A 13,367-nucleotide genomic window follows, 5' to 3' on the forward strand; every position below is an offset into this window, starting at 1 on the left:
TACTTGAAGCAAGATATATATTTTGAGAGAAAAAAAAAGTGACAGAAAAATACAAGTTTATGTATATTGACCATGGCTTGCCAGTATATTGATAATTGCATGCTATATCATGAAATGCATTTACGCTCTCTTGTACATATAAAGATTCAATAGATAATGTAACAGTGTGCCAGAGTATTGTATTGCGGTTGGTTGTGAAGATTTCTAAGTTTGCAAATCAAGAGTCTGAACCGCACCATGAGAAAATCAACATAGTGCATTTGCGACCAGCATGTATCCAGACCAGCCTGTGTATCCGCGCAGTCTGGTCAGGATTCATGTTATTGGCTTTCAAAGCCTTTTGCAATTATAGAAAACGTTAGCGAACAGCACGGATCCTGACCAGACTGTGTGGATGCGCAGGCTGGTCTGGATCCATACTGGTCGAAAATGCACGATGTTGGTTTTCTCATGGTGGCGACTCAGGTCATTTAAGACATAAGCAGCATGACAGAAATATCAGGAAAAAATTAAATTGATACTCCAGCTATAGAGACTACAAGGTGTTTATCACCATTCTGTTTCGATTGTATTACAAATGATGCTCTGGCAAATGAAAAATGTCAACTTTTTTTTCTTCAGATTTTAGAAAAAACACAAAGTGTCCGTTAGGGGTGATGTATATTTAAATGTACTCGACTCGGTCAAACCGCGTCTGCTATAATAATTGTTTGCATTTTTTATTTCGAAGGGATCTTCTTAAATATCATTACTTACAATAACAGAAGCCATAAAGTGCAGGTCGTACAAAGTCTCGTACTTGGACTTAGTGCTGTTATACTTTCAAGTCCTTTTGGGATCAAAATTCATTCCATTCAGTATATCTGTGTAAAATTCGACCTAAGCTGATGCTTGGGGTTTAATGTACTGCGACTTTCATTATCTCTCATGGACAGAAATAATCAAATGGCATCTGTTATTTTTTTCTATTGTTTGCGTTATTTGCTTCCAATATATATCAATTTTATATATGAACTAAACTTCTATTTGTCGTTGAAAGTCATATGCCGGAGACTGTCATTCGCTCTTTCTATATTAAACTGTTCTTTGTAATAGCACGACAGGATACTAGTTCTCTTTAACATGGTTGGTAAATAAGGGAAACCCCGCTGAAAAGTCTTCGTGTCAAATATTCTGACATATTGTATTCAATGTTTACTCTTTTACCATTTGTGTCTGCATATACGTAATCGCACTATAATTTCAAGATCATACTAGATACCATGTAAGTAAATCAGTGGCACCTGTTATGCGTCGTTTTCTTCTTAATTTCAATATAACTGTTGTAACTGTTTCAACACTTTTAGATAGTCCTTTTCAGTCAGTTAGTACATTAATTGTTTTACATTACATTAATTTTGTAATTGTTGCTGCCCTTATATTTCTCTACTGTATTTGACTCTGATTCTCTTACTATGAAAATGATGAACCAGTACGGATGGTGTGTAGTGCAATTCGAGTATGTTGGATAAAAAGCAGCATCGAAACTAGTTTTACAGGGCTAGTGAACTTGTTGTGAAATATGCACGCTCGTTCTTTGCCGTAATTGGTCTGGTATACTGTTGTAGTGATTTGTTCGTAAAAATTCTCTCTCTACCTATAGTGATTTATAATGCGAACTTGTATCTTCTTGGATCTCATGTATGGTAAAAGTCGGGAGACGCTCAAAATCCCCTCAGGCAAAACCCCCTTGGCTGAAAAATGACATGGTGGTCAAAACCCCCTCAGCAGAAATAAGAAGATGTTCATAATCCTCAACTGTTCTGAATTTGATTATATCCATAAATACACACCATCTCTACAACATTCATTGTATCCTCGAGATCCAGTTAACTTTCAGGGAGAGAAAATATAGCTTCATTGGTCCCCATCAGTTAAAAAGACCAAAATGTCACTGCTGATTTGTGAGACATGAAAACAGAGGTTTGAGTATGTATGTAAATGTTGAACAAGCTCAAATGAGTAGTGCAGTTTGAGTATGTATATGAAGCATCGAAACTAGTCTTATTGGGTTAGTGGAACTTGTGAAATATGCACACTCGTTTGTACTGCTATATTGCGGTGGCGTTGTTCGAAAAACTCTTTCTACTTTCCTATATAAATATGTATATGTATAGCGGGAAAAAAGGTTGAAAGAAATATCTATGCATATAATCATAAAAGTATTAAAATGTCTTTTGAATGGCGTAAAAAGTTTTGGCTAATAGGGGGCTATATGTGGTTGCTAAATGAAGAAATGATGATGGGAAAAAACAAACTTATCTTTGTAAACCTATAACTTGTTGTAGGAGTAGTTTTCATGCTTTTGTGTAGACGTTTAAAACAGATTTCAAAAATGTAATGGTTCAAACCTTTTGATTCAAGCCTTTTTAATGTATAATATTTCATTAGCATATGAAGCCACCTTAAACACTGGTATATACAAAACTAATCTTAGTAGATACTAGTAAATTAAAAAGGGAATTTCTGTTTGACGTAAATGGATGATTGCACATTTTAAATTGTTGTACATAGCGCATTTGCGACCAGCATGGATCCAGACCAGCCTGCGCATCCGCGCAGTCTGGTCAGGATTCATGCTGTTCGCTTTCAAACCGTATTGCAATTACTAGATAAACCGTCAGCGAACAGCATGGATCATGACCAGACTGCGCGGATGCGCAGGCTTGTTTGGATCCATGCTGGTTGCAAATGCACTAAGTTGGTTTTCTCATGGTGCTCATATTAAGATTTAATAGATAGTAAAAAAGTTTGACGGCTTATGTTATTATATTTTGGAACGTTCAAAAGCTTTCAAAATTTACATATCAAACCATTTAGAAACATCTGTAAAAAAAGAACCAACATTAAAACATCGAAATTAGATAAACCAGCTAACGCTATAATTCTGGTAGTCACTACTTCATTTCGGTTTGTATATAGTGTTTAATTTACAGAATACATATTCCAAGAAGTAGTATTTGTTGATGAATATCATTTTCTTTATTCTACATTTAAATGATTATCAACATTTAAAATAAATGACACGACATTACATTTGTAAACATTTGTATAAGATTGTCATAATATTCATCGGTAAATTTTCTATATATGATTACATTGCCTCAATTAATTTTTACGTTAATGTAAAAATATATCATGTATTTTGTACAATGTTATTCGACCTCCATCTATTCACAAATATATACCTATCCTTTGTAACAGTTAAATTCTCGGAGAGTTTATCATAGAATTCAACAAGAAAATTCGTGGTGTAGATGTTTTGAGGCAGACTTTCATAACATCTCAAATAATATTATTCGCCAACAGTCATGTTATGGATGTGACGTTATCAAAGGCAGAAACCAGTTGTTGATACGGGTCAGAGGGTAGATTTCTTCCGGTATTATGAAATACTTATGACGTTGCATAATTTTCGTGCGTTGAGAAAAAATTATATTCGAATTCTATATTCTTTGCTTTTCTTTTCATCTTTAAAGTTCGATATGGTTTTAAATTTCATGTTAAAAACTGATGAACTGATGCGTCTACATAGATGCTATGCATAATTATGTGGTGCCACATTGCATATGAGTCACAAAGGGAAATTATCAAAAACAGTGGGTTCAATAAAACTTTCTACCATGTCAGTCAATATTCAAACCTTTGACATATATTGGAGAAAACAATTATCAAACATAAGATTTAACAAGTTATTGATATATAACCTGTTCAAAACAAAACAAAAATTGTGACAGCCACATTATCAACAAGGGCATTATAAGCCTTTAATCACCGCTGTGTCAACACTCATGTCTGGAAGTACCTTGATTAAGCCGATATTAAGACCCTTTGCCTATGGATGGACCTGTAGTGAATGTAACTAGAGTAACGGAGGACTTATTCAATTTATCCAAAGTCTAGTAATCAACAAATTGACATTACGCAAATGTTTAAGCAGTAAGTATTTAAACATATGATTATCGAATTGATTATTCCAACACATATGTTTCCGTTGTATTTGACAGGTTTATCTATTTCCGTTGCATTCGATAGTTTGCCAAATTTACATGTTTCCGTTGCAATCGATAGTTTGACAGGTTTATCTGTTTCCGTTGCATTTGATAGTTTGACAAGTTTACCTGTTTCCGTTGCAATCGATAGTTTGACAGGTTTATCTGTTTCCGTTGCATTTGATAGTTTGCCAAATTTACATGTTTCCGTTGCAATCGATAGTTTGACAGGTTTATCTGTTTCCGTTGCATTCGATAGTTTCATGGAATACTACTTATAATATTTCAAATAGATCTATACACTTGTTCGCTGTCGTTACAAATGTCTTTTCCACTTGTTGTACTCAATCTTATACAGTTGACCATGATGTTTTTGATAGATACTTCTACTTTTCCTTCTTTCTGTAACTGCATTTGATCTTAACAAAATATTACAAACCATATGCTACAAGTTACACTTAGCATACTTGATACTGCCAGTATGGCTGCCTCAGTGTTTGAACTTGTACCGTAGTGTTTTATACATAAGGCCTATCTCATTTCTGAAACGAGTATCGAAACAACTGTATATGAAACAATTTGCCGCGCTGTTGATAAAAATAGACAACTGAAGTACAGTGTATACAATTCCAGTTGTCAAAGACGGAGTTAACAGTTCATGAGAACGAAATATTCTTCCAGCCAGAAATGGAATATAGCTAATGAAATACAGAACAGTTATCAAGATGAAAAGAGTTATCATTTTCTTTGCCCTGTTTGATCTTTTTGAATCGACATTACAGTTTTCCGTACACGTTTGTCTGGTATTACAATTGGTCGATTGTTGTTCCTTTGCATTTGGATCGAAATTGAAATTGTCTTGCGGTTTTCGGTAGTCGGATGGCTGCATAATATCTTCTCCAGGTGGTGTCATAATTTCTCTAGATGCATACTCTTCCTGTGCTTCGGAACTTTTGTTTGTACCTTGTGTATTTTTCTCAGTGTCTTTTATGTTGACTCTTAGGTAATATTTCGGTGCTGATTTAAAAATCAACACATAGAGACAAATAAGGATGCATAATAATCCAACACATATGGTAGCCATTGTAATAAGATAATATTGTTCATATTTCATAGATCTATCACCGCACCTTGTGGTAGTAACATTGTTTAATTCTCTCGTTTTTGGTTCTATTAATACTAAAAACGGCAATGAAATAAAACAGCCGAAAATCAGAACAATAATGCATAACAACTTAGCGATTCTTCTTTTTATTTGCCATCCAAGCGGACAACATATTTTTCGATACCTGAAAATAGAATTAGATGTTTTTATTAATTGAGCTTAAACTACGAAAACATCCTTCACATGCATTAACTGCACGCTTAACTAAGACTCTGAGAAGCGAATCCATTAAAAAGACTTTTGAATTGTAACGTTGATGATAATCCAGTTATGTTTTAATGAATTTAAAATGACTCATGCGGGACTATTAACGATGGTATTTTTTTTAAATAACTTACCTGTCTGTGGCAATTAAAAGTAGTGTAGAAGCAGTTGCAGTATGAATTAAAGATGAACCAAATGAATAAATTCTGCATGTAAATTCATTCCCATATGTCCATAAATTGGAGAAAATGTAGATCTGTGTGGGGATAAGAAGTACACACGCAATGGTATCCTGAACACTAAGAAAACGAATATAGATCCCGTGGTTGGAAGGTTTAAGCCGAAAAGTGTATACGAAAAGCACGTGAAGATTACCAATGAATCCAGTTACCATAAGAAACACAGGCAAAACTAAAGCAGGTTTTATTTCATCCAAGTAAACCATCATCTATTGTATAATATGAACGGATCTCTAAAATTTTAGATGCGAATACGTTAGACTGGATGTAGAAAACAATAAGAACAATGCATGCTTCATATCCGGTGTAATGAATCGGAAAAGCTACTTGACCAGATCAGCTTAGCTGTAAACTATATCAACATAATGAGCCCCACCATGAGAAAACCAACATAGTGCATTTTCGACCAGCATGGATCCAGACAAGCCTGCGCATGCACGCAGTCTGATCAGGATCCATGCTGTTCGCCAATGGTTTCTCTAATTGCAATAGGCTTTGAAAGCGAACTGCATGGATCCTGACCAGACTGCGTGGATGTGCTGGTCGCAAATGCACTATGTTTGTTTTCTCATGGTGCGGCTCAGTTATTATAATTGTATTGTTGCCATCAAGAAATGAATATAGAAGTTATATCTGGTCTTTGCTAAACATCATTCATAGTATGCATGTTTTACTAAACTGTTATAACTATGTGCTGTATAGAATTTCTGTTCTTTATAAAATTTAATAAGAAGATTCATTAATTTTTGTTCAATAGCCGAAGTCTAGAAATGTATAATTCACAAAATGACATTATATAAATATCATATGGCAGCGTGTGTGACATTGATATTGTCAACCCGAGGGCAGAATGTCACTCGAGGCGAAAGCCGAGTGGTGGCATTCTGTATCGAGGGTTGACAATATCAATGTCACACACGCGGTCATATGATATTTATTTTATTATACCGAACAAAATTCAGTACATAAAAATGTTTAAAAATGTTTTTAATTAATTTAATTTAACAGTGTCATCTTATGGCGGTAATCGCCTGTGTACACATTGAATAGTGACGTCACTACTGTATGTGTACAAGGGAGGCAATAATATGGCTACAAAACTGAAACAGTTAATTGCCCTTATATGACATTCAAACTATCAGCGCGGTCACATGATCTGACAGTCATTTTCGCTTGGTCACGTGTCAAATAGGTTGAAAATGTTTTTGATAGTCAAAATATCTCTTACTCGGGTAATAGGATTTTATCATTGTAGGCAAAAGAGAGGTATATTTTTTTTTGTCCACCGACAAATTCCGTGCTAACAAAATTAAATGATCGTACAATATCTATATGATTGCCAGAACTTTAAATTTTGACCCCGTTGGAAAATGACCCCATGGGTCATTTTTTAACGGATTAATGTTCAAGTTTCAACGTTGAAAATTGACCCTTCCCGTTATTTAATGACCCACCCACGCGTAAAAATTTGACCCTCGTTAAAAACTGATCAACTATAGACAGGTCATATTTCAACGTTGAAAACTGATCCCAATAATCTTATGCAATATGCCTATTACCATACATATGAAAGATTATTCTAACACGACTCGATTCATTTTCCTATTAAACAAAGAACAAAAGAAACCAATTGAAAGCAGGCATATATTTAATGAATGTCGTCAAGGATGTACTTTAAAATCCTTGATAACGTGTTAGAATCGAAATAAATTATCTCATTTAGTGATTTGCTCTTGAATAAAATCATTGTTTGTCGTTCAGATGCGTATTATTAATGCGAGTTAATAATGCATAATTCACCGGCAATAACTCTGACTCTGCAAATACTTGATCAGAAATAGAAGTTTTAATACCCAGCTACAGATACTGGTCAGAAATAAAAGTTTTAATACCCAGCTACAGATACTGAGCTACAGATACTGGTCAGAAATAGAAATTTTAATACCCAGCTACAGATACTGGTCAGAAATAGAAGTTTTAAGAAACCCAGCTGCATATCTTCAAACGCTTATTAACGAACTGATGAACTACAGTCGGGTCATATTTTAATGTTAAATTAAAAGCTCTCATCGATTTGGGGCCGTGGGTTCGAGTGACAGTACTGATCTGGTGGTTTATTACACATAATTGTATCACTTGTGCATCAGACAAAAAGAAAGTATTTGTTTTCGTATTTAATGAGAGAAATTGCCTAGTGTAAGATAAGACACTATTTCAGTTTTTGGTGAGCAATCTGGCAAAATATTTGGGAAACTTTTCTCTGGTTAGGTCAAAAGAAACATAAAAAGTCTTCTCAGAATTTTTCAGATTTTGAAGAAATTATCGGGTCGAGAACCTTTAATTCCATGTTTTCAGCGGAAAGAAGGACACTTTATGGCTTTAAGCGTTTTAGGCCTAACTATAGTAAAGGAAACAGCGTGGGAGCCATCTGGTCTAGCACGTAATGGCTGCCAGGCTTTTGAACACTAATTGTGGGCGGCGTAGCCACGCCCACAGATTTACCATACCACAACACTTAAGGCCAAAAATCCATATCCGAAACCGAACAGCATCTGCAGACGCAGTTACCTACTCATGAAGTAGTTCCATGACCTCCGTAAATTAGAAATAGTGCACGTCTGTAGAAATCTAAGAAATAGGTTTTTAAATACAATTTTATAAAAATTACCCGCGTTTAACTTATTTTAAGACATATCTGTCTTAATCTAAGATTCATAACAAAAACAAAGCGTATGAAGATGGCACTTAGATGAGCACGCTTGTTTTGATCACGTGACGAAAATAAACCAAATAACCTACAGAAAAATAGTGCTCCAGCACCATCAATATAGATCTATAATCGAAATTGAAACAAAACTTGCAAGAATGGGAACGTGTTATATAACACATTCTAATATGGCTAACAATGCTTTAATCATCACAACGATGTTATGTTGACGTCACGTCAACGTGATATTTAGCGCATTGTACGCATCAAGAAATAGCCCTTTCAAATTTCATGAAATATTTTACTTAATGTTTTAAACGAAATATCATATTGCACAAATGTTTTGAATAATTTATACGCATACTGAATTAGTTATTCGCATTGCTGAATAATTCGCAATAATTTTCGCTCGAACTGAATTCTGCCGCAAGACGTATTACCGTTTCCGGTCCTGGCGTGTTTTAACAAATACCTACTATTGGCGCCATGTTTGCGCGAAGAAACAGTTCTATCATGTTTGATATAAATTTTACAATAAAGAACATATTAGAATCGAAATAATTTATAGCAAAACAGTGCTTTATCACTATTTATACACTCGGGCGGTTATACGTCGTCCGAAATAATTTCACTCGGGCTGCGCCCTCGTGAAATTATTACGCCCGACGTATAACCCCCATCGTGTATAAATAGTGATAAAACACTGTTTTGCTATAAACTACAACTTTTGAGCTCACCTGTCACGTAGTTTTTGAGATCGCCCTTAGTCCGTCGTTCGTCCGTCGTCCTTCCGTCCGTTCAGAATTTCCTTGTGAACACGATAGAGACCACATTTTGTATTTGATTTTGATCAAACTTGCACACAACATTTTGGGCATAATATCTCGGTTCCTTTCGAAAACTGGCCAGATCCCATTATTGGTTTCAGAGTTATGGTTCCTTAAAGGGCCAAAATTTGCCATTTTTGGTTTGTGAACATGAAAGAGACCACATTTTGCAATCAACTTGAATAAAACTTGCACACAACTTGTATTGAAACTCGGACAAGGGTAGATACTTTTTGACTGAATTTATGACAAATTACCTTGATGGTACTTAGAGTTCATATTATGCACATATATGGCAAACATCTTTGTCTAAGCGACAGACGACTGTTCTACATTTTTGAGGAAAATCCTGCATTGATGCGAACGAATATGAATTATTAATAATGGAAAATTCCTCAAAAATATACTTGATATGGAGATTGGCCCTGACTAGTATGTGACCCATAGGTCAAAAGGGACTGTTACAAGAAAATATTTATCCTGATGATATTTAATGTGTATTCCTATAGGATCTGTGTCAAAAATTAATCTTATCATTAAGAGCAATGGTACTCAGGTGAGCGATATAGGGCCATCATGGCCCTCTTGTCATACATTTTGAAATCAGGAAGCGAATCATGAAAAAAAAGATTATTAGATACGTAAAACTTGTGCAGAAGTATTAATCAGTAGAAGATAATTAGTTGCAGATGTGTTTTATTGTCAAGAAAGAACGTTGTTATGTTCAATATTGCTAGAGTGGTGGATATGGTATTCCTTTTAGACAAAGGTATATTAAAGAGTGCAATTAATGAAAACGCATTGAATGAAATTGAAAATTTCATTTTTGAATATAATTTAAAGCACACTGGAACCCAAGTAACTGCAGAGAAATCTATGACGGAAACAGATGAAACGTCTGCTGCTAAATCAAACACCTTTGCTTACAAAAACTGTCAGGACAGTTTGGGTAAACTTTTTTGAACATACATTTAATTGTTCTTCAAACTGAGTATCGTAAAAGATGCAAGTATACTGACGTTTTTCTTTTAACGACCCACGAATGAACGCGGATACTTTATTACTTTGAGCTACATTCTCGTGTAGTTGTAATGAAGTAAATCAGTCTAAAATATTTGAACAGTTACATTCTATATAGTTTTAATAGCAATATATAATTTTATAAGCATAGTTGCGCACTCTTATGGCTTTTTGCTTATAATCATTGTAAGGCAGTATTACTAAATATATTTATAAATGAAAAGGCACATTCCAAGGATACGCTAATAGTTACATAAAATATAAAGGATGAAGTTTAACAATCATATTATTTGTTAATTCTTCTATGCAAAATCATGTCCTTATTTATTGTTTTCTATTTATGACTGAATCTCTCTTTTGTCAGGAGCTTCTTTTTTTGCATATACCTATTTTTCAGACATTCCTAAGCCGACTGCTTACATTTTGAATCCTTTAGAGTCTGCGGCATCAGCAAAGTTCGTCCATGAATTCCAAGAAAAGATGAGTACATATGGAATTGTACTTAATGTAATTCCCGATTGTGACGTCAGCAAGTTAGGCACAGATGTGTTCTTGATCTTTGTTTGTATTCATATTCCCCGACTTAAAACAGACGTTGACAACTGCTTGAGGTTCATCAGCAGTAAGTACTGTAAAACATCATTCTATTTTCAAGTTTTATTTAGGTTGCTTCAAAACAGCGTTTCTCCTGTCTAATTTCAACTAAACATATTAATTTCACACCAATTATTTATTAGTTCATACATCTTTAAGGTAATAATTAAACTTACCAAAATGCATTAAATTCATTCAGTGTTTATGTGCATCAGCATATTGAATAATAATAGTGAATGATGTTTCGCAAATATAATTTTCATTTCACCTAAATTTTGTCAATCCACATATGATATAGTTTATTGTTAAGAAGCGAAATGTGAACTGTGTCAGCAACAGAGTAACTGAAATCTTAGTGTGTTTAAAGTGTCTGTTTTTATAATCATGATAATGTTTATACTTACAGGCAAGCAATACGATAAAACAATTCTGGTTATCCTACATATTGACACATACAAGGATCAACAATCAAACTCTGAGAGGTTTTTGATAAGACGTTGTCCCCAAAAGTACGCAAGCATATTTCAAATTATAGATATGTCATTCCGCTATGGCAGCAGAATATATCCATGTGAAATGAATACAAAAGCATTCCGACAAATACAGAAAACCTACGACAGTCACAAAAAGACCGTCGCGATGAAAACAAAATCGAAAGGAAACGAACCAGGCATCGACAATACAGAAAATCGTAGCAATCAACAATTAAAAGAGTCGCAAGCAGAAGTTATTTCTGAAAATAAAATAAAAACAAATGAGAATGAAGATTTGCCGGAAATCGTTGAAACAGAGTCTCAGCTTCTTGTAGATTTTATTAACTTTCACGAGTTCAATGGAATCTTCTTATAGACTTATTATCTCTCTTATGGATGTACATATAGATTTTGTAACAAAACTAATGTTTAAGTACCGTGTAATGGCCGTAAATGTCTCCAAATCCTCGGAATCAGTTTTTCTATATTGTTTGGTTCTTTGAGCTCACAGAGTCTGTGAAGCTTAAAGTAGCCATTAATACAACAAATCATAACCTTTTAACCAACTTTTTAACCAACTATCATTCAACATAGCAACAGTCTATTATTAATTTAAACATGACAGTTTCAGGTACATAGCATTCAGTAACCTAGCTTCTTAACTCTAAGTTTCATGATTGTACCATTAACACATCTCTCTCGTACATACAAATATATCCATGTAGTGCTGACCTGCCTGAACGACAACACAACAAAAGTTGGACGAGACCACAACAATAGTTTCTATCCTGCTTCGGTTTTATCTAGTAGTGTTGTTTTGACACGCGACAACACGAAACCACGACTAATTCGCATGTTTTTTATGTTTCCTTATGTCCGTCTGTCAGGAGTTAACACGCGACAACACGAGGACATGTATTACAAGTGACAGTTAAACTGCATACATGCATTATCCAAGATAAATGAAAAGAAGTACATGTCACAGTATACCCCGAATGTTATGTACAACTGTTTCTATAAAAACCTTTATTTTTGTAAACCATCTTACATCTTACTTTTTACCTAATTACATTGTATGTGTTTATCAAAAGAAAATAGTTCGCGTGAATCTTGGCTCTTCTGAGCTGTCAAGACAGCGGTCCGATGCACGTTAAATGGCATATGTCGAAATGATCACATCGAAAACTAGTAAAATTAATTATATATAAGATTAAAAACTACCTAGAATTGTGAGGCAAACTGAAGCTTTTAGATTGTAAACTTGGCATCAGCTTCCTGCAGAATTCAAATACACGTGTTGATACTGTCAGTAAAATCATGTAATCCCTCCTTTCAGAGAGCTAAATTGGTAATCCGTATATTTGCTTGTCTTGCGTTGCCATATTACTATCAGTGTATTACCAAAATATGGGTTGGGACTGGACTTATTTCTGGGTAGTCTCCTTTCAGAATTATCAAAATAAAGATAACTCAATAGTCAGATGTCCATGATATATTATGGACTACCATGATTGTTCATTGTCCTACAAAAATAGAAAACCGCGGTCGGCTATGTTTTATCAAATTGCTACGCGGTATTTGACAGTCGTCAGTGATTAATCGTGGTCTGCATGCATGGTCAATAATAATCCATGCCCATGGTCAGCTGTGGTCTGCGACCATGTTAAACCATTAAATAAAAAGCACAGTCGACCGTGGTGTTTGCCCACTGTCAAAAACTGTGGTACGTTAAACAATACATGGTCGGCCACGGTTTTCCATGGTTGTATGACAATGAACTACTATGATAGTCCATGGTAGTATATGGTCATCTGACCATCATTTTCACCTGGGTGTAACCGCTCTTACTTGACTGACATGCGTAGTTTTAAAAATATTTCTTTCTTTGATGTCATGCGTGCAATGATTTGTCATGACACGTTACGTCTGAGAAGTTGAATGTAACACTCCATTTTCTGTAAAAGTTACAACTGACAAAGTAATGTAAGAAGAATTTCATGGCAAGAGTATGTATTACACGATTTGTTATTTCACCTTTAGTAATATACCATATTTGAGCCGTGCCATGAGAAAACCAACATAGTGGGTATGCGACCGCGCAGTCTGG

The 13,367-nt window shown here is 34.7% G+C and overlaps 1 protein-coding gene across 1 annotated transcript; it reads right to left on the minus strand.

Annotated features, from left to right (window-relative positions):
• Positions 1-2,869: 2,869 nt before the first annotated feature.
• On the minus strand, positions 2,870-5,889 carry LOC128551607 (neuropeptide Y receptor type 1-like). The gene is made up of 2 exons (XM_053532501.1): positions 5,535-5,889; positions 2,870-5,320 (listed from the first exon to the last, which is right to left on the minus strand). The coding sequence occupies exons 1-2, from the start codon at positions 5,846-5,848 to the stop codon at positions 4,522-4,524; spliced, it is 1,113 nt and encodes a 370-aa protein (XP_053388476.1). The 5' UTR covers positions 5,849-5,889; the 3' UTR covers positions 2,870-4,521.
• Positions 5,890-13,367: the final 7,478 nt, after the last annotated feature.

Source organism: Mercenaria mercenaria, unplaced genomic scaffold (assembly GCF_021730395.1).
Source record: "Mercenaria mercenaria strain notata unplaced genomic scaffold, MADL_Memer_1 contig_1297, whole genome shotgun sequence".
Classification (NCBI taxonomy): Eukaryota; Metazoa; Mollusca; class Bivalvia; order Venerida; family Veneridae; genus Mercenaria; species Mercenaria mercenaria.